The sequence below is a fragment of the Sorex araneus genome, chromosome 2 (genome assembly GCF_027595985.1).
Source record: "Sorex araneus isolate mSorAra2 chromosome 2, mSorAra2.pri, whole genome shotgun sequence".
NCBI classification, from domain to species: Eukaryota; Metazoa; Chordata; class Mammalia; order Eulipotyphla; family Soricidae; genus Sorex; species Sorex araneus.
This window is the reverse complement of record NC_073303.1, coordinates 51,789,896-51,811,079: the sequence shown is the minus strand read 5'-3', so window position 1 is coordinate 51,811,079 and position 21,184 is coordinate 51,789,896. Positions and strand designations below refer to the sequence as shown.

Genomic DNA, 21,184 nt, shown 5'->3' with positions numbered 1-21,184 from the left:
GGGATCGGGGGGCAGGGGGAGGGGCAGCGGGCTGCAGGGCTGCGTCTGCTCGCGGGCCCTGGCCCCGGGACCTTCTGACCACACCGGGCGCGAGAGGGCCGTCCCCAGGCCGGCGGGAGGAGGGCGAGAGGGCCGAGGGCTGTGAGGGGCTGACTGGACACGTCCTGGCTCGCGCCTCACCTCCTCCTGGCAGTGACCGCTCACCATGACAGCCGCCAGCAGGCGCCCTCGGGGGTCTCAGCTGAGAGGGTCTCCCCGGGGTGAAGGAGCCGCCGGGGACAGCCTTGAGCCTCCCCTGCAGGGGTGTCCGCTGAGCAGGGCCACCGCAGCCACGCCTCTTTCTGCAGTGGACGGTGCCTTCCCGCGGCCTCGGAAAGTGGACATCAAACCCCCCCCCGCTCTCCCCGTCCTTCCCTCAGCCACTGGCTCCCTCCAGCCCCACGCCCCGGCCAGGCCGGGACAGAGACCCCGACCCTAAACCCCAACCAGCCCCGCAGGGGACCCTGCAGCCTCTGGCCCGCCTGGCTAGCCGAGAGTCGCTGGGCGGCCCGGGGAGCCCCACCCCGAAAGGCCAAGCCAAGAAGGGCCACACTAGAAGTCTCCGAAGGTGCAGCGGCCAGACGTGAGCCGGGCTGGCTGGGCCGGGGAGGGGCAGGGCCCTATCCTGGGTCCCCCGGGCCCCCTGCGGCTCCCTCTTCGCTCCCCCCATGCAGGTCCTGAGACAGCCCTGGCGCGTCGGGCTGGACACAGCCCGGCCTTTCACAGCCTGTCCCTGCGGGCCGGGGCCGCTTTGTCGGTCTCTCCCCCGCCAGCGCCCAGAGATAAGGGAACAGTATCTGCTGCCCAGGTGCAAGAGACGGTCTGAAGCCGGGCGCGTCACTTGAGACAGGGCTGGGGAGGGGGCCGCTGGGGACCCCCGCACCCTCAAAGACGCCGTCCTCCTGCCGGAGAGGGAGGGGCAGCGAGGGGGCGCCCCAGGGGAGCCCGCGGGGGAGGGGTCGCCCCTGCCGGTCCTATAAGGGGCCCAAGGCCAGCGCCCGGCCACTCCCTGGCTCCGCCGGCGCCCGCCATGCTCTCGGCCTCGGGGCTGCTCCCGTTGCTCTGTGCCCTGGGCTCGAGCCGGGCCAGCGGCTTCACAGGTGAGGGGCCCCGGGGCCGCCCTGGGCTGAGAGGGGTCCGGCCCGCAGGACTGTGGTGGGGGTCGGACACGGCTGTTCTTGTCGGGGCACTGCCTGGGGCCGTGGGCTCCCCTCTCCAGCCTGCCCGGGGCCGCGGGCCGAGGCAGCTGTTGGGGAGGGGCTGCCGGGCTGCCCTACGCCTCACTGGGGGGCCCTCTGCGCACTCTCACTGAGGCTGCCCTCGGCTGTCCCTCGGCCCCGGGGCAGGGGACCTGCCAGCTGGGAGGGCAGGGAGGAGAGGGGCCCCGTCCCTCGGCAGCTGGGCCCAGGTGACCATCTGTCGGGCCGTGCCAGGGCGGGTCACTCCCGGGCCCCCTGGTGCTGCTCAGGCTGGGCCCCCAGGAGCCCTGAGCTCCCCCCACAGGCTGGGGCGAGCAGCTCTGCCCGAAGGCCCTGGGGGTGTCAGGGCCGCGTCCAGAGGCGCCTGCCCCTCCCCCCTCTGTGGCCACCCTGGGGCCCCTGGCGTGCCCCCCCAGGCACGTCTGAGTCCGTTTCCTTCCATCCCTGCCCCCACCCCAGCTGGCCTCGTCTCTGGGGGTCCCTGTGCTGTGGCCTCACTTCCAATCCGGCCACTGTGAGGTCCAGTTTAGAGACCGGGTGCCTGCTGGTGGGGGGACATGATGGAGTGGACCCCTGTGCCCAGGGGGGACGGGTGGGGTCCCAGGGTTCAGCCTCCAGGCACCCCCCCAGGGCACGGTGCCCAGCACATCTGGGACCAACGTCTGTGTCCACCCGTGAGTCTTGGGTTGTTGGGGGTCAGACGCTCCTTCCTCTTGTGCCCTGGGACGTGTGTAGGGACACACACACACACGCATGTGCCCACGTCTACAGACAGTTGCATGGCATGTGTGCCCCAGTGAACATGGAGCATACATAGCCAAACACGCATGTTCATGCCTCTGCGTGAGGACACATGCACACATGCATGTGTAGGAGCCATGCGTGTATGCGTGTGACACACGTGCATCGTGTGTGCGGCCTCCAGCTCTTGCCCGCTCTGCCCCTCCAGAGACAGGCCTGTCCCTGCTGGGCTTCCAGCTCTGCAACCACAGCCAGACCCGGCTCGTGCCGCAGGTGGAGGCTGTGCGGACGCCCCGCCTGACCCTCGCGCCCTGCGGGGGCTGGATCCCCTGGAGGCACTGCCCCAAGACTGTCTACAGCACCCAGTACCGGGCTGTGGGCGTGCCCGAGGCCAGGCACGTGACCGGCTGCTGCGAGGGCTTCGAGCAGCTCGGCCTGTACTGCGTCCTGCGTGAGTGGACGGGGGGCCGGGCAGGTGGCTGGACCCTCTCCTCCTGAGCTTCCAGATCTTTCTACAGCGGGAGCTTTCCACCAAGGCTGTTTCTGGGGTCTGGGGCAGGCCTGAGGTGCCCCCCGCGCTGGTCAGGGCCCAGCTGTGCCGCGGGGTCCTGAGGACTCCCCACCCGTGACCCTAGAGACCCTCACCTTGCGATTCTAGAGACAGCCCTGCCCTCCTGACCTCAGCCCTCCCGGCTCCCGGGAGCCCTTCTGGGGCCACTGGCCACTGCCCGGCCGCTGTCCTGAGGCCTGCCTTGCCCGGCGCCAGGGGGCCCCTGCCTGCCTCTCCCACCCTCCTGAGGCTCACCACAGACTGGGGACGCCAGACCAGATGCCCTGGAACCTTCTGGAAGCTTCTTCTTGACAGCCCCTCCCCCGTCACCCCTCGCCTGGTCCGTCCTGCGACACTCCAGGGGCCATGTGCCACTCAGGCCCGTGGCCACACTATCACCCGCCACGCGCCCGGTCGCGAGCTGCTCCCCTACAGCCCCAACAGTGCTCAGGACAGTGTGGGGGAGGGCGTCTGGGCTCCTCAGGCCCAGGGAAGGGGACACCCCGGGCCCAGTAGGACTGTCGTTACCAGGGAGCCGGGCCCCGACTGTCGTTACCAGGGAGCCGGGCCCCGTGGTAGGCAGGGCAGGTGACGGCGAAGGCAGCTGGCCCCTGGGGCCTGGCTGGAGGTGGCGGCTAGACTGTGGGCCTGCCAGCACCCAGAAGGAAAGGGTCTCCCGGGGCGCCGGCACCCGTGGGTGCTCTCACAACCAGTGACGGCCGCCCCGCCCTCCTCGCCCCTCCCTGCTCCAGCTCTGAACCGCTCCCTGGAGTTTGCCTCCAGACCCGGGGTCTGTCCCGTGGTGGGGCGCGGAGAGGCCACCCTGTCCTGCAACCTGGACATGGACTGTCCCGGGCTTTGGAAGTGCTGCCCCTTGCCGGGGGGCCCCGTCTGTGTGGCCCCTGAGCCTCCAGGTAGGGAGTCGGTCCTGGGGCCCGCTAGGTGCAGGGGCGTCCCCTGCGGGAAGGTCTCTGTGTGCTGAGGAGGGTGGGGCCCAGGGCCTCCCTCAGAGTGAGGGGCTGCCTGTCACCTGAAGACTGAGGGCTGGGCGGGCCGCCCCCCTCCTGCCCTCTCCCTCAGCCGTCGCTCCCTGGGCAGCTCTGCAGGGGGCCCCGGGCGCGTCCTGGTACAACGTGACCTTCCTGGTGAAGATGAGCTTCTCCGAGCTGCAGCGGGTGGACCCTCAGCTCCTCGGCCACGCGCGGCTGCTGCACGCCATGGTAGGTGGCCCGGCCACGCCATGGCAGGAAAGTGGCCGGCTCCCATAGGAAGTGGCTTCCTGTCCGGGACACACGGGCAGGACGGTGTGGACAGCCCGATCACAGGCCAGCATGCAGGGACTGTAGACCTGCCTGCCCGCTAGCTCCTGCCAGGCCTTGGTGCCGTCCACTGGGGCTCAGAGCTGGCCAGGGCGGGGCTGCTCCGGGTCCCCCGCCTTTCTGGGCAGCAGGGCAGCGTGTCCCCTCTCTGCGGGTCCCTGCTCCGGGAGTCCCTCCGACGGTCTGCCTGGGCCCCAGGTCAGCAGCGCCCTGCGCCCCCTGAACTGCACGGTGCACCCCCTGCACTCGGCCGCCGGGGACCCCGAGACCACGACCTCGCAGCTGCTTCTGGGCCTCGGCCGCCCGCTGCCCCTGGCCGCCGTCTCTGCCGCGCTGGACGCCGTGGTGAAGCGGGCGTATGAAGTGATCCACGTCGGGGTGCAAGGTGGGCCCCCGCTGGGCTGGGCTGGTCTGGGCAGTGCCGCGTGGGGGCAGCGGGTGGGCGCTGGCTTGCAGACCTCAGCGCAGGTTCCCGGCTGGGCGAGGGTCCAGCCACCCCGAGAGCCGCACCACTGACCCGGGAGGCGAATGGGGCATGTGGGGGGGTCACAGGGTGGAGAGACGCGGGCTTGGTGGGCACTGGGAGAGGGTCTGAGGAGGGGCTTGGCGGCCAGGGTGGCCCCTGGCATCTACCCGGGCGGCAGGACGGTCCCTGAGATCTTGGGTCAAGAACTGGCCTTCCCAGGGCTGAAGCAACAGCACGGCGGGGGGGGGGGGTGACTCTGGCCTTGCAACCCCCCAGGCTCAGTCCCCAGCACCCCACATGGTCTTCCAAGCACTGTCAGGAGTGATCCCTGAGCACCGAGCCAGGAGTCAGCCCTGACACTGCTGGGTGTGGCCCAGAAACAAAGAAGAAACCCGACCCGAGCTCAGGGCACCTGGGGCCACTGTCTGTCCTGGCCCAGCCGCCCCGTGTCAGGTGCATGGGTCAGCCCCGAGCATCGGCTGCCTCCAGGGGCCAGCGGCCCTCCTCGGCAGGCTGCCGTCCGCCCCGCCCCGGGCCTGGGCAGCCAGAGCTCTGCCCGCTCCCCTCCCCCAGACGTGGACGAGTGTCTGCACGCGGAGCTGTGCGCCTGCACCGGGGGGCAGCTGTGTGTGAACACGGAGGGCTCCCACCACTGCCAGCCGTCGGGCAGCCCCGCGCCAGGTAGGGCCTGTGTCCTGCGTCCTGGGCGGGTGGTCTGGTCACCGGGGGTCCCAGTGGCGAGAGGGAGACAGCAGAGCCCACTGGTGCCCCTGCAGGGGCAGTGGAAGTGACCCGTCCCTGGGCGTGTGGGTCACCCTGGGAGCTGGCGCAGGGACGGGGGGGCAGGGGTGCCTGGCTATCCCGGCCCAGAGGGACTCAGCTGGACGGCCGGGGGGAGGGACCTGAGGCCCAGGGGTGCGTCCAGCCCTGTGGACGGGGCCTTGGGGCTCACCGTGCACCAAGCGGAGACAAGACACATGGGGGTCCCGTGCCAGGGGCCTCAGGGGGGGGTTGGGCTCACCAGCATCCAGACCCCAGGAGCAGGAGCTGGGGGGGTCCCCGGGACATGAGCACAGACGGCAGAGGAGGACGGGGGCAGGCCAGGACTGGACCCCCGCCCAGGTCCTGGGGCCGCACTGGTGACCGGCTCCCTCATCACCCGCCCAGGCTTCCCCGTGGTGGGCGGAGACACGTCCATGTCCCTCCTTGTGTCCAGCCCAGCCCCTGGCCTGCCCCGCTCCCCCTCTGCTCCCCCTCTCCGGGGGTCCAGCCGCACCCCCTCCTGCCTCCCCCGCAGGCCTGCCAGGCAGAGGCTGGGGGCCAATCCTGGGCTCTCAGCCAGTGGGGTAGGACAGCTGAGGCCCTGCCCGGCCCATGGTCTGGCGGGGGGGGGGGCGGCGCGGGGAGGAGTGGGATGGGGGGGCTGTCCCTGAGCCCTCGGCCCCCCCTCGCCTGCCGCTGGGCTGGGGTCCGCTCACGCTGGGTGCACTTCCCTGAAAGGCCAGGAGGTGGCGCCCCTGCCCACACGCTGTGGCCGGCGGCCGTTAAAGCCCGTGGCTGTCAGTCTGGTTGTATCAGGATTTATTTTCTCGTTATTACTATTAATTTTGGTTTGGGGGCTGTACTCGGCAGTGCTCCGGGACCATGTGGGGGTCGGACACTGGGCGCACCGTGAGGCCCACTCCCTTCCCCGCCGCCCCGCGCACCCCCTGACCCATCCCCGTCCCCAGACTGCCCTCCCCTCTCCGAAGCCCTCAGCAGCAGCGTCACCCGCACCAGCGTCCACCTGTCCTGGGGCTGGGGTTCTGCCAGCCCCAGCCTGTGTCCAGCTGCTCCAGGGGCCAGCTCAGGAGGGCCCGGCCCCGGGGGACAGCCCTGGGGGTGGCCGGGCTGGAGGCTGGGGTCCTGTGCGGGTGAAGATCAGCTGCCCAGCCTGCGGGGCCAATGGCATGGTCCGCAGCGGTGAGCCAGGCCTGGCCCCGGTGCCCGCGCCAGCCCCCAGTGGCCACCGCTGCCCCAGGCGCCTCCAGCCCCTGCCCCACATGAGCCCCAGGCCCTTGGTCTCATCCCCACGGGGCTCACTCAGCTCGGGGGAAGAGGAAGCAGAGCATGAGGGCTCGCCAGGGTGGGGGGAGGGGGCTGGCAAGGCTCAGGGCTTCCTGGAGCCCCTGTTCCCCAGAGTCACTCCCTCCCGGGGCCACTCCTGGGGTCCCTGAAGAGCAAACTCAGGGCCCACACACAGCAGCGAGGTTGAGTCACTTGCCCTGCACGTGGCCACCTGCAGTTGGATCCCTGGTACAGGTGGGGTCCCTGACAGAGCACAGAGCCAGGAGTCAGCCCCGAGCACTGCAGGAGGAAAGGGGGTCTCCCGTCAGCCCAGGCCTGCCTGCGGGGTCTCTCTGCAGGGAGCACAGTCAGCCTCGGCGGAGCCACGCACACCCCAGGGACCCGCCTGGTGACCCCAGCTGTCGGCACACACACAGCACCTGGCCCAGAGATGCCCCCCTCGGCACCCAGCCCCAGCCCCCCTCGGGGCGTTCCTGCATCGGGCCAACCCCGGACCCCGGGGCCCCTGCTCGGGGCCGGCACAGACCGGGGGCTGGAGGTGCCCAGCGGGGCTGCGGGCACGGGGCCCTGCCAGCCCCCAGACGGCCCGGAGCGTGGCGCGGCTTCCTGCGCTCTGCCTGGGGTCACAGGCGGCCGGCAGGGGCCCCCGCACTGGCCGCCTCCCAAGGCCACTGCCGCGCCCACCGCCCAGCCCAGCCCCCCCCAGGGGCCCACGGGCCACGCGACGTGGCAGCCCGACGGGTCTGCGCGGGTCCTGACAGCGGCCCCTCCGCACAACTGGGACCTCGGACCTCCGAGCTCCGCAGCCCCGCCCCCGGCGCCCGCCCTGCAGTCTCAGGGGCGTCCAGCCTGTGGTGAGCGGGACGGGGGCCTGGGCTGGTGGCAGGGCCGGCGGGGCTGTCCCCTGGCCTGGGGCCCAGCAGCCGTCCCCTCCCCGGGACCGGGCTCTCACGGCCAGCTCTGTCTGCCCACTGCTGCCCAGTGCCCAGTGCTCTCGGGACCGTCACCGTCTCCAACGTGACCGGCACCGGCTTCCACGTGGCCTGGGCGGCGGATCTGGCCCCGCACCCCACTTTCCAGCTCACCCTGACTTCCCCCTGGGGGGCTCGAGAGCACCTGGAGACCCCCGACACCAAGGTCACGTTGGCGGGCCTGGAGCCCGGCGCCCTGTACCTGCTGGAGATCCTGGCCAAGGCTTGCGGGGGAGAAAGTTCCAGAGTGCACCTGAGAGTCCGGACAGGTACAGTCACCTGGGGGACAGGTCACCTGGGGGACAGGAATGGTCACTTGGGCAAGGTATGGTCACCTGGGGGACAGGAACAGTCACCTGGGGGACAGGTATGGTCACCTGGGGGACAGGAAGGTATGGTCACCTGGGGGACAGGTGCAGTAATCAGGGAGGCCTGAGGGCCAGGTGGACAGCACAGGGGTGGGCACTTGGTTGACTAGATTCGACCCTGGCACCACAGGTGACCCCTGACCCCTCAGGAGTGACCCCTGACCCCTCAGGAGTGACCCCTGAGCGCAGTCCAGTGTGGCCAAACAGCCAGGGCGGGCAAGAAGGGCTGCTCCCTGGGGTGGCCGGGCCTGCCCCTTGACTGCCCGCCGGCTGGCTGCCTGCGTAGTCCCTGCACACCCGCACAGGTTACGTGGAGCACGTTCTAGAAGCTTCCATCCCAGGCCTGGGCTTTGTGCCACGCCCTCTGGGCCTGGACACACAGCCCTGCCCGCTCTGGCCTCTCCCTGCAGCCGCCCGCACGCTCCGAGGCTGGGTCCGCGTGGCCAATGTCCAGTTCTCGGAGGCCCTCGGCAACTCGAGCAGCGAGGAGCACCAGGCCTTCCTGCGGCTCTTCCTGGGCACGGTAGGCCGGGGGGCCTGGGCCCGGGGGCCGGGGGGCCTGGTCCCAGGGGGCACTGGGGTTTCCTGGTCTTGGGGGGCATTAGCCAGCACCAACCGGCTAGTTCCGGAACATTCTCTCCACCCCGGGGAGCCCTCTCTGGGTCTCTGCCATCGTCCTGCTCTGAACCTGGGCGCCCTGATGGTCAGCCCATGGCCAGGCCCCCGCTGGAGTCAGCCCCGTGGGGTGGGGGGTCGCCGCTCCCCGGGCTCAGGGGTTGCCCGGCGGAAGGCGGCAGACCTGGGGTGGGAATCAGCCTCCTCACGAGCCTTTCTCACACTGCAGTTGGGGACGAGTAGGCTGGGGCAGGGCGGGAGGGCGGGACCCGAGTGGACAGCGGGGACAGGGCAGGGCAGGGCAAGGTGGGCTGCAGCAGTGCCACCTGGTGGCAGAGTTTGGTAGTGCCATGGCACCCGCACTGCTCACCTGTCTGCAGGCCCCCTCGCTGCTGAGAGCGCCTCCCCCCACACTGCTGGGCACTGCCTGGAGGGGCCCCTAGGGCCTGCAGCGGCTTCTCTGTCTGCGGCTCCGGCCCAGGCCCTGGCGTAGGCGCAGCCCTCTGGCCTCATCTCGGCACACCTGGCTTCGTCTCGGCACATGGCTTCTTGCCTGCGTGTGTATACGTGTGACTGTGTGAGTGTGAGTGTGTATGTGTGTAAGTGCAAGTGTGCATGAGTTTGTGTGTGACTGTGTATAGTGTGAGTATATATAGTGTGAGTGTGTATGAGTGTGTACGGATGTGTATTGTGTGAGTGTGCTTGTGTGAGCATATGGGTAGTGTATGTGACTTGTGTGCATGAGTGTGTTTGAGGGTGTGTATTTGTGTTTATGTGTGTGAATGCATGTGTGTTTATGTTTGTGTATGAGTGTATGTGTGGTGTGTGTATATGTGTCTATGTATGCGTGTGTGTCAATGTGTGTATTGTGTATGTGTGTGCATGTATATATGTGTGTGTATGTATGTGTGTATATATGCGTATGCATGTGCGTATGTGTGTATGTGTCTAAGTGTGTCTACGTGTGTATGTGTATGTATGTGTATAGGCATGTGTGTATGTGTGTATGTATATGTATGTGTGTATGTATGTGTGTAGGCATTGTGTATGTATGTGTATGTATGTATGCATGTGTGCATATATGTGTATGTGTGGGTCTATGTGTGTGTATGCATGCGTGTGTATATATATGTGTGTGTGTTTATGTGTGTATGCATATGTATGTGTGTGTACATGTGTGTTTGTGCACACGTGTATTCAGGGCCTGTTGGGGGCTTGCAGGAAGTGGGAGGAAGAATGAGAGGAGCACAGGGAGGGAATGTTCTAGAGAAAACTGAGCGGGGGTCCCGTGGGCCCACCCTGTGCCCGAGCTGAGCTGGGAGCTGTGGGTCCCGGGTGGGGAGAGTGCCCGGTGACAGGCCGCGGAGGGGGGACCGTCCCATGTCGCAGGCCCCGGCCGTACTGACCACAGGCTGACCGGGCACTTCCCGTGTCGCCCGCAGGTGCGCGAGGCCCTGCCGGCCGCCATGCAGGGCCACGTGGACTCGGGCCGGGTGCAGCTGCGGGTGAGCGGGCTCTCGAGGGGCAGCGTCGTGGTGGACTTCCTCCTGCTGGTCCTCGGCCCCCTGGACGTGCGCGAGGTGTCGGCGGCCTTCCTCGCCGCCCTCCGAGGCCTCTCGCTGCTGGAGGTGGCAGAGGCAGACAGCTTCATCGGGGGTGGGTCATTCTGGGGCCGGGGGAGGCGGGTGGACACCTCCATCGGGGTCGGGGTCACTCGCGGGGGGCCTGCAGGGTCTGGCCGTGGTCTCTGGGCCCTGCAGGGGACGGGGAGGCGGGGGCTGGCTCGGGGCCGGGGTGTGGTAGTTTCCTGAGCACTGTACGCTGGGGCCCAGGCCCTCATGTACCCGAGCAGCGTTGCACCTGCCCCCCACCCCGCCCAGCAGGCCAGGAAGTTGCAGGAAGGGCTTCGGGCCCTCCGACCACTCCTTGGAGGGGCTCCGTCCCTGCGCTGTGCTCTGCCCGCCTGCATGGTGTTGGCGGCTCTGACTGGGCTGGTAAACCGCACACGGAGAGCCCAGGGCAGGCGCTGACCTGTCCAGGCGCTGTCAGCAGCCGCCCTGTGGGCCTGCGGCACCACGCTGGGAGCCTGCGCCCTCAGGGCCGGGAGTGGGGAGTGCCCCGTCCAGCTCGCCTCTGCAGCCTCAGGCAGGCCTGCGCCGGGGAGGGGGCGCTGTGAATGAGGCCGGGATGCAGAGGAGGGCGGGGCCAGCAGGGGGCAGTGCTGCTCCTCTTACCAAGAGCTTTATAAAACTCCGAGGGCCCCCCCTTGCCTGTGGCTGAGCCCGGCCTGGTCCCCGAGCCCGTCAGGGTGACTCCTAAGAGCAGGACCGGGAGCGGCTCAAGCTAAAACCCCAAAAAGACTATCCCGGAGCAGAGAGACTGGACAGGGGCCAGTGCAAGTGCCCTGCGTGCTGCCGACCCAGGCTGGATCCCCAGCACCCCACGGGTCCCCCAGGCCCTGCCGGGAGAGAGCCCTGAGCACAGAGTCAGGAGTAATTCTTGAGCCCAAAAACTAAAAAAAAAAAAAAAGAAAGCTGACGCCTTTGGCCTGGGAAGGGTTGTTCTGGGGCCTCCTCCGAGGGTGAGTCTCTGTGCGGCTGGGCGGGGCGGCAGGGAATGACCAGCTGCCGTGTGCGCCCCAAGGAGACTGGACTGTGTGGCATGATGGGTGGGCATCACCCTCAGCAGGGCACTGAACACTTGGGCCCAGGGCCAGACCCACATGTAGGGCGGCCGCGCCCTGCAGTGCTCAGGGGTCTCTCCTGCAGGGACTGGCCCCGGGTCACCCGTGCCCAAGGGAGCCACCTCCCCTCCCCACTGTGCTGTCCCTCGGGGCCCTGCTAGGACCGTCTACCCCTCCTGTGGCCACAGCAGGACAGCGCCCAGACTCCCCCCAGCACCCAGGACCTGACTCGGCCACCTGGAGCAGCCCCCAGCACCGTCCCCAGCTGTGCAGACACACACGGACACAGACACCACATACAGACACACACATCCATCTACACAGAGACACACAGACACACACATACAGACACACATGGGCACACATAAACATGCACACACATACAGACACACACGGACACACACATGCACTCACAGAGACACACACATCCATATACACAGAGACATACAGACACACACACGGGCACACACATCAATATACACAGAGACACACAGACACACACATACAGACACACATGGGCACACATAAACATGCACACACATACAGACACACACGGACACACACATGCACTCACAGAGACACACACATCCATATACACAGAGACACACAGACACACACATAAACATGCACACACATACAGACACACACATGGACACACACATACACCCCCCGACACACCCTTACCTCTGTGACCCTATGCAGATCACGACGAGTGTGCGCACGGGGACCATGACTGCAGGCCTGGCTCCGTCTGCCACAACACCCTGGGCTCCTTCACCTGTGACTGCGCAGGCGAACCTGAGAGCCCTGTGGAGTATTCCGGAAGGCCCTGCGAAGGTAACGGACAGCCCACATCTGTGTCCCAACAACCGTCAGCACACGCGACATGTCCCGGGGGCCCTCCCCAGAGCCTTCCCCTGGAGAATCCCCATGGTGTCCATGTCCTGGGCAAGTTCCTGACCTGTGTGTCATGTACATGCACACACACAAGCACACATGTGCACACACATGCACGCACATATGCACATGCATGTGCACACAGCACATGCACAATGCACAACGACGCATGCACACAGACTCACACATACACAAGCACACACATGCACACATACACACATGCATGCACACACATGCACACATGCATATACACATGCATGTACATATGCATACACAGGTACACACAAGCACACACATACACATGCACACATGCGCACATGCAAACCACAGGCACACACATGTACAAATATAATCATGCAAACACATGTGCTTGGCCTATGCGTGTAAAGCGGTGGCACACGTATTGTGTCATGCACGTGCATTGGGTGCCCTCAGCTCCGTGCATCTGCAGAGCCCTGGCCCTCCCCACTCAGCCCTTCTCTGCTTTGGGGCTCATGCAGCTGACCGGAGCTGAAGGGGCCTCTGCTGTCAGGGAAAGCAGACGTGGCCGAGACCCGTCTTGGCCCCCGGCATGGTCACAGGTAGAGGAGGGCAGAGCCAGGAGGCTCGGGGGACCCAGGCAGCTGCAACCTGTGCGATCAGGGAGGACTTCCTGAGAGAGGCGCCTTCTTCCAGCTGACGGTGGAGGCAGCAGAGGCGAGCGTGGAGGTGGCGCCTCCTCGAGACCCCAGCTGTGGCACGGGGACAGGCCATGGGGCTCTGCCACCTGGCTCTGCCTCTCGGCGGCCAGAGAAGGCCCACGAATGACTGAGGCCCACCCAGGGATGGGGACGGGCTGAGCCCTCACCCAGGCCCTCGCCCGCCCCTTTCCCCCGGGCGGAGGCCCTGAGCTCTCCCTGCCCGCAGGATCTGAGCGTCAGGTGAGGGCAGAGTCTCAGAGGCAGGGAAGAGGGGGGTGGCCGTGGGACCCCTCGGCGGCTGCAGGAATCAGGGCACACGGGCCCCCTTGAGCTCCTGCCTCCTTCTGCCTTGCAGGTGACGCCGCTGCCCACACGACCGGGCCCCCAGAGTCCCTGCCGAGCACTGTGGGAGGAGCATCCGGGGCTGCCCCGCGGCTGAGCCTGGCGGCGGCGGTCTCCATCCTCTGTGAGATCCAGAGGGTTGGGATCGCCATCCAGAGGCGTTTCCTGCGCCAGGAGGCCATCCCCGAGTCCTCGCTGTACCTGGGGCAGCCGGCGTGCGGCGTGACGCAGACCAACGGCACACACGTGCTCCTGGTGGCCGGCTGGGACCAGTGCGGGACCGTGGTGCAGAGCGTAAGGCCGGGCCCGCGGGGGCGGGGCAGAGGGGCCCGCGGGGGCCTGGGGACAGGGACAAACTCCACTGTAAGGGGAGAGGGGGGTGCAGGGAGCCACAGGCTCTCCCGGCAAGGACGTGGGTGCAAAGGGCCAGAGGCAGGGGCAGCCCGAGTGGCCAGGGGCTGGTCCAACCCCAGGACTGTGGCTGGCAGGGAGGGGCTGGAAGGCCTCATGGTGTCAGTGGGGTCGGGAGGTGCCACGGCGGGGCCCCCGGACACACACGGCCTCGACTTGCCAGCCAGCACGCCCCTGGGTAAGCAGACAGACTGTGCTCGCAGCACTGGGGGTCCGCCCCGGGGGTCCAGCTCACGCCCCCGATTGTGCCAGAACCTGAGCAACACGGAGGTGCGGACCACGCTGAGGAGCGGCCCCGCGGCGGGGGGCGTCATGCACCACCTGCGCATCCTGAGCCCCGTGCACTGCGCCTTCAGGAACCACCTCCTGGTGTCCTCCAGCTACACCCCGCAGTGGGGGTGAGCGGCCGCGCGGCCCCACTTCCCGCTCAGACTCGGGGGTCCTGGGGAGACGCCCCACGGCCCACATGAGCCGCCGCAGCCAGACAGACCCCCAACCCCTCTGCCGGGCGCGTCTGAGCCCCCACGGCCGCCCCCTGCGGCGCCCTCTGCGGGGACTGAGCTTGTCCTTGCCGCCCCGCTCCTGGCAGTGCTCTGCTGTCCCGCGGGCCGAGGGTGCGGGGCGGGTCCCGCGGGGGCGGTGGGGGCGGGGGCGGGTCCCGAGGGCGGGGTGCGGGGGCGGGTCCCGCGGGAGGGGTGTGGGTGGGGGGCGGGTCCCGCGGGGGCGGTGGGTGCGGGGGTGCGTCCCGCGGGGTGGGTGCGGGGGCGCGTCTCGCGGGCGGGGGCGGGGGCGGTTCCCGCGGGGTGGGTGTGGGGGCGCGTCGCGGGGGCGGGTCCCGCGGGCGGTAGCTGCGGGGGTCGGGTCCCGCGGGAGGGTGGGTGCGGGGCGGGTCCCGCGGGGGGGGCGGGAGGCGGGTCCCGCGGGGGCTCAGGGCGCACTCGCCCCTCCCGCAGGGCGGCCCCGGGGGCCGGGGACCTGCACGGCGCGGGCCGCTTCGAGCCCGAGATGCAGGTGCTGGCGGGCGCGGCGCCGCTGCCCCCCGGCCACAGCGTGCCGGCGCGCGCGCACGTGCGGGTGCAGGTGGGGCTGCGGCCACGGCAGGCGCGGCTCCGCGTGGTGCTGCTGGACTGCTGGGCCACGCCGGGCCGGGACGCCCGCGACCCCCGCGCCTTCCGCTTCATCAACAACAGGTGCGCGGGGCGGGGACGCGGGGCGGGGGCGCGGGGCGGGGGGCGGGGGCGGGGCGGGGGGCGCGGGCGGGGCGGGGCCGGCCGGGGGCGTGGGCGGCCGCCCCTCCGCTGACCGCGCCCGCCGCAGCTGCCCGGTGCCCAGCGCCCACACCGACCTGCTGGAAAACGGCGGTTCCGACAAGGCCTGGTTCCGCCTCCGGGTCTTCTCCTTCGTGGACAACCCGCTGGTCTACCTGCACTGCCGCCTGCGCGTCTGCATGGACGCGCCCTCCGCGCCCTGCCGGGTGGTGGGTGCCCAAGGCGGGATGCCCAAGGGGGGGTGCCCAAGGGGGTAGTGCCCGCGGGTGGGGGGTGCCCAAGGGGGGTGCTCACGGGTGGGGGGTGCCTAAGGGGGGTGCCCAAAGGGGGGTGCCCGCGGGTGGGGGTCCCCGCGGGTGGGGGTTGCCCGGCCGGGAGAACGGAGGAGGGGGTGCCGCGGAGGCGAGCGCGGGCCCCTCCTAGCTGGTGGCCAGGCTCTCCCCATCTGTCCCCGTGTGGGGCTGAGGACCGTGTCGGGCCTCTCGGCCGCTCACAACCCCGTTTCTGGTGTCCACCGGGCTCAGCGCTGGGGTCACTTCCCCAAACAGGGCAGCTTCCGGGACTCAAGCAGACTCCACCCGCCCTTGGTGTGCATGTCTGTATGAGAGTGTGTGTGAGCATGTATGCGTGTGAGGGCGTACCATGTGTGAGTGTATGTGCGTGTGCGGGAGTGTGCGAGTGTGGGGTGTACGTGTGCATACACTTGTGGGGTGGATGTGGGGGATTTGCATGTGTGTATGCATGCATACAGTGTAGTATGTGAACATATGTTGTGGCATGTTTATGACGTGCATGTATGTGTGCATACATGTGTGCAAATACATGGTGTGTATATGCAAGCAGATGAGTATGCATGTGTGTGGCATGTATACGTAAGCAAGTATGCATGTAGTATGTATTAAGTTACACATGTGTATATATGTATGTGAGGGTATGCATGTAGTGTGTATATATGTGATATGTGTGGCTTCAGTGCCACCCTCATGAGAACATCATGTGACGACTGGAATGGGAAGGAATGGGAGTGAAGATAGACGGTCGGCAACTACACCACCTCTGCTTCGCTGATGACATCATTCTCATAACGCCAAACATTAGCCAAGTGGCACAAATGTACACACTCGACCATGAGTGTGGAAAGGTCGGACTGCAGCTGAATCTCACCAAGACAATGTTTATGAAAAACGAACTGGTCCCTGAAGCTCCATTTGCTCTCAATGGAACGAACATCTCTGAATGCAGCAGCTATGTGTACCTGGGTCAAGAAATCAACATGTAGAATGACTTGGTGCCAGAACTGCGCAGGAGGAAGAGAGCAGCGTGGAATGCATTCAAGAGCGTCAAAGAGGTGGTTAAGAGGACAAAGAACCTCCGACTCTGGGCACATCTTTTCGATTCCACCATTCTTCCTGCTCTAACATATGCCTCAGAGACCTGGGCCCTACACAAACAGCATGAGAATGCTATTAGGGTATCCCAAAAAGGAATCGAAAGAGCTATGCTTGGAGTATCATGTTTCACTCAAGTGAGAGAAGGAATCCGGAGTTCCGACCTCCGTCAATGGTCAAGAATCAGGGATGCTGTCTTCTTTGCCAAGGCGTCAAAAATCAGATGGGCCGGACATGTAATGATTCAGAGACGATCGATGGACTAGAGCTGTTACCGACTGGATTCCACGGGACGTCAGAAGACCTCGTGGCCACCCACCAACGAGATGGTCAGACTTCATCAAAACCCTGAATGAATGGTTTGAGGCTCTTCCTGTCCCTGGAGCGAGCAGATACCACTGGGCTACACAAGCACACGACAGGGACGAATGGAGACATTACTGGTGCCCGCTCGAGCAAATCGAAGATCAACAGGATGACAAGTGATGATGATAAGTGATGGTGTGTATGTGTAACTGTATGTATGTTGTGAATTATGTATATGTGTGAGTCTGCATGTATTTTGTGTGTGTGCACGTATGTTGTGTGACCATGTGAGTGTGCATGTGTGTCGTGTGTGCCATGTGGCATGTGTTCCAATGCCGTCTCCTGTCCTTTAGCACGTCAGGATCCCTGGAGGGTGAGCAGAGAGCGGGTGGGGAACAGCCTGGTCGTGCCCCCACCCTGGCCCCAGGGCACCCCCACCCAGTCCCCACTGTCCCCCCAGCTAATGGGGGGCTCTCTCCGGGCCACCCAGGACTGCAGCGATGTCCGAACTCTGAGGACCGGGGATGGCATTGCCACCCACCAGGCGTCTTGGGGACCCCTTGTTCGGGCGGAAGGTAAGTGGGTGGCCGGTCCTGGGCACCACGAGGAGAGATGTCCAGTGACATCTCCATGTGCTCGAGAGGCGAGTGACACTGGGACGGGGGTGGGGGTGCTCCCAGAAGAGCCCAGCAGCGGAGATCACTGCCTGCCTTCTCCTCCTCCTCCCTCTCTCACCCTGCCCCTCCCTCCCACCCCTCCCTCTCCTCCTGTCTCCCTCCCCTCCCTCCCTCCCTCCCTCCTCTTTTGCACCCTCACTCACACCCGCCTTTGTCTGCGGGGCCGCACTCTCTGTGCACGAGGCGTCACGCTGATCCCCGCGTGCCTTCTCGGGGCCTGAGTGTCCAGTGAGCTGTGGGGGGACGGCCCTGTGAGTGGCCGAGGCTGCTCCCCTGGGGTGGGGCTGGGCTGGCGCCTCCCTCCTGGTGTCAGCTCCCAGCAGCCGCGCCTCCGAGAGGGCCATGGGGGTGGCTGTGGTCTGCGGCGGGAGCACTTGGTAACCCAGCAGAGGGCACCCGGACGCTGTGGCCAGGGCCGGGGGGGGGGCGGCCAGGGTCAGGGTCAGCATCAGGATGAGGATTAGGGCCAGGGGCAGGATGAGGTCATGGTGAGGGCCAGGGTCAGGTCATGGTCAGGTCAGGTCAGGGTCGGGGTCAGGTCAGGGTTGGGTCAGGTCAGGGTCAGGGTTGGGGTCAGGCAGGAGCCTCAGCCCGAGTCCTTCATAGCAGGGACATGGCCTTGGGCGCCGAGTGCAGAGAGGAGCAGGAGCCCCGGGCACAGCTGGGCGCTGTCCTGTGTCCACTCTGGCCTGTGCCCTTCCAGGAAGCCCGGGGGGTGGGTGTCAGGGTCTCGGGACAGCGACGGGCCACGCCCCCTCTGGCATCCACCACCCGCCTTGTCCCCCTCCCCCTGCAGGAGACGCTCCGGCCGTGTGGCCCGGCCTGGGGACCAGCTCCCTGGTCCTGGCTGCGGTGGCCGCCCTGGCCGCGGTGACCGGGCTGGCCGCGCTCCTTGTCCAGCGCTGCCGGAGAGTGACCAGCGGGTACCGCCTCAAAGTTCCGCCCAGTGGCTCCGGCTACCATGATGTCTGCACGTAGGGCCACGCGGAGCAGGTGGGCACCGGGGTCTGTGCTGGGCCCTGGCAGGGGGCACTCCCCGTCCCCAGAGCCGGGAGGGCTGTTTCAGGGTCACCGTGGGCCCACCGGGCTCAGGGGCCCCGGGGGAGCAGCTCGCCACCCCTGATGCCGCCCCAGCCCCCACCCCCCGCCCGGGTGACGCGTGAAGGCTGAGTGTCGAGTCGCACCTGGTTCACTCAGGGGCTCCGAGAGGCGTAGGCCGCGCCCGAGTGACCAGGAAGGTGGACACCGCCCTGCTCTGGGGTCTCATCCCCCCAAGCGCGGCCAGGCAGGAGTGCCCGAGGAAGGCCGGTCCCAGAAGGCGGAGCCTAAGGAAGGAGGGGACAGAATCCGGGTGACCTGCCTGCCCGCCCCCGTGCCCTCCTGCCCATGACCCGCCTGCCCGCCCCACCCCCGCAATAAAGACGATGCGTCCAGGGCACTGCCTCTCGTCCTTGCAGACTAGCCACCCGTCCCTCGGTCAGCTCTGTTCTCCAGGAGCCCAGGGGCGTGCGGCGGTGTCTGGCTGTCCGGCCTTAGAGCAGGGACCCCCGGCTGGGAGCGGGGGGGTGGGCATGGGCCGGGAGGCTGCTCTGGGGCCCATCAGAGTCCAGAGAGGAGAGACTCACCTCTGCCCAGCTCCAGAATGCCCACTGAGCATGGGGCAGTCACCGCGGGTGCAGGGGGCCGGGGCTGGCTGGAGCCCACAAAGGGGCTCTTCAAACAAGCATGAAGCACCTCCCCCGATGTCAGGGGGCCCATGGGTGGCTCATGGGAAGCGGGGAGGAGAGAGACGGTCACTTTCTCCCATCTGCCTCTGCCCCCCGGGACCCAGGGCTACTGGGTTCTCGTCTCACCTTGAAAAAAAGGAATTTCAGGAGCAGAGGAGCAGTGAAGTAAATAGATTTTATTTGGAGGGTTTGAAGGGGAGGAAGGAGGGAGGGAGGGAGGGAAGGAGAAGGAGGGAGGGAGGGAGGGAAGGAGAGGAAGGGAGGGAGGGAGAGAGAGAGTATCGTGCTCAAGAGAGGATCAGGGCTTCTCCAAGGGCGGGGAGACCCCTACACACAGCCCAGCACCAGACAAGAAAGTCCACCTCAGGAGGGGACATGCGGGCGACATGTGCTTGGATGACACATGGCTTGGCCACGTGGGCACGGCAGCATATGCCCTTCCTGTGTCCACGGTGGCCTTTACAGGGTTTCTCCAACCTGCCCCACGTGGGGCTTCTCCCTAGGTCAGTCTGTTGCTAGGCAGGTTGCCAAGGGGTAGGGTTGGGACTGGTGAGTGAGGGTCTTCTTTGAAATCCCTTTCCCAGCCCCTTTTCCCAGGGGAGCTTCTGTCTGAGGGGGTCCCGCCTCCTCAGGGTCAGGTACAGGCTGGCGCCAGGTGGGGTCTCCTTGGGCAAGGTCAGGCTAGCACTTCCCAGGGGATCTACTCCCGTTGGGGTGTGAGGGGCCTTTCCTACCCGCCTGCTGCGTCACTCCTCCTCCGAATCAGCCCCAGGGGCCGAGAGAGCCCCAAACTGTCAACCCCCGATTGGTCAGTGACCTTTCTGGTCACGCGTGTCACTGGCTCCATCACCCACGACTCAGTCAGCCCCCACAGCCCCCAAACACCCACCCACCCCTCTATCCACATCCACCCACCCACCCACCCACCCTCCTGTCCTCCTGACCTCCCACCCGTCTCTCTGTCCATCCATCCTCCAGCCCCTCACCAAATTCATAACATTCAATATTTTCAAACATCTTTGACAGTGTCCATGGAATTCTTGTATTAGACCCATCGTAACTATATTGCCAATGTTATTTTTGTGATTTTTTCCTCCTGTATCACCAGGATACTATTACTTACACAGCAGTGACTCGGGGACGCCATTGGCACGAAAATCTCGCACGCACGTATATCTCTCTAGCTGGTGTTTACCCCAGTGTTGGCGCCGTCATGAAAATAGACTTTTAGCCAGAGACAGGTGCCACCTCCCACACGCGTGGGTGGGTCCGGGAGGGCCGGGGCTCGGTTGCTCCAGGGCCCAGGAGTGAGTAGGAACGGGTCCGGGGCGTAAGAGTTTTCGTCTCGAGTCGCCTCCAGGCCTGGCTGCGAGGTAATGCTCCCACTCTCAGGCTGGCACGCTGTCTGACGGCGGAGGACCGAGGACGGGCGAGGCCTGGTCCCCACGGCCGCGCTAGGGAATGCGCCTGCTCTGACAGTGTCCCGCCCCCCCCCACGCCGCGCTCCTGTGGCCCCCCGGAGCTGGGGGCCCTCCTGGGCGCCCCAGGAGCAGGACCACGGCAGCTCGGAGCCGAGTCTCTGTCCCAGTCTGCTGTGCCATCACCGCCCATTCCCGAGACGGGGCGAGCACCAGCCCTCGAGCCTGCCCTGGCCAGCGGCTCTTCTGGCTCAGCCGCCCACGGAGATGAGACGCAGCTTCTCCAGGGTCATGGAGAAGCCTGCTGAACTGTAAGGGCCCTGCGGCCCCGGCCCCCAGCAGGCTCCGTGGGGACGCGGCTCGGGCCGGGAAGGCGCTCCCCTCGCCCTCGGGGACGCGGCCCTGGGCCCACCTGACAGACGGACACACTGAGGCTGCGGCTCTGCGGGGTGGGGGCCTTGGAAAATCTCCCAGGTGGTGAGGCTGCAGGAGGCGGGCTTGGCGGGGCCTGGGGGCTGGGGAGAGTGGGGGACGCAGAGCCAGACAGGAGCCAGAGGCGGAGAGGTGGACGGGTCTTCCTAGGGCCTCATGCACGGCGGCCTAGGCTGCACTTCCCTCTGACGCCAGCAGGTGGAGGTGGCGCTGCAGCCCTTCCCGCCCGCAGCCTGCAGAGGGGCCAGGTCCTGGGTGGGCTGCGGTGGGCAGACCCAGGCGCTCTCTCAGGCGGGGGCACGCTGCAGCTGTAGCTGGCAGGTCCATGTGGCACGGCCCCTGACGCCCTTGCCTCCCTCTCCTGGTCGGGCCGGGAAGGGGCCTCAGGAAGCATCACTGCCCCATCCCCTCAGTCTCCTGGCTGACGGGTGCCACGGACGGTTGGAAGCTCCGGACACTTCCGCATGTACAGAAACGCCGCTGGCCGCTGACCTGTCCTGCATGAGCCAGGCTCGCTGTGACCCTCTGTTTGGCGTTGTCACCTCATCTCCTGGAGGGGTCACAGTGAAGCTGGGGGTCACAGGCAGAGTCAGAATCACACGTAGCGTGTGGGTGGTCCA

At 66.8% G+C, this 21,184-nt stretch overlaps 1 protein-coding gene across 1 annotated transcript; it reads left to right on the top strand.

The window, feature by feature from the left end:
* The first annotated feature begins 1,069 nt into the window (after positions 1–1,069).
* Positions 1,070–18,422, top strand: UMODL1 (uromodulin like 1). Its single transcript, XM_055124417.1, is given in 21 exon segments — positions 1,070–1,139; positions 2,188–2,430; positions 3,282–3,443; positions 3,628–3,749; positions 4,047–4,233; positions 4,888–4,995; positions 5,482–5,524; positions 6,045–6,220; positions 6,223–6,276; positions 7,011–7,235; positions 7,364–7,621; positions 8,131–8,243; positions 9,778–9,991; positions 11,721–11,855; positions 12,951–13,231; positions 13,601–13,746; positions 14,302–14,538; positions 14,666–14,825; positions 16,801–16,885; positions 17,784–17,980; positions 18,185–18,422. Coding segments are annotated over 20 exon segments (3,201 nt in total). The 3' UTR covers positions 17,966–17,980; positions 18,185–18,422.
* Positions 18,423–21,184: the final 2,762 nt, after the last annotated feature.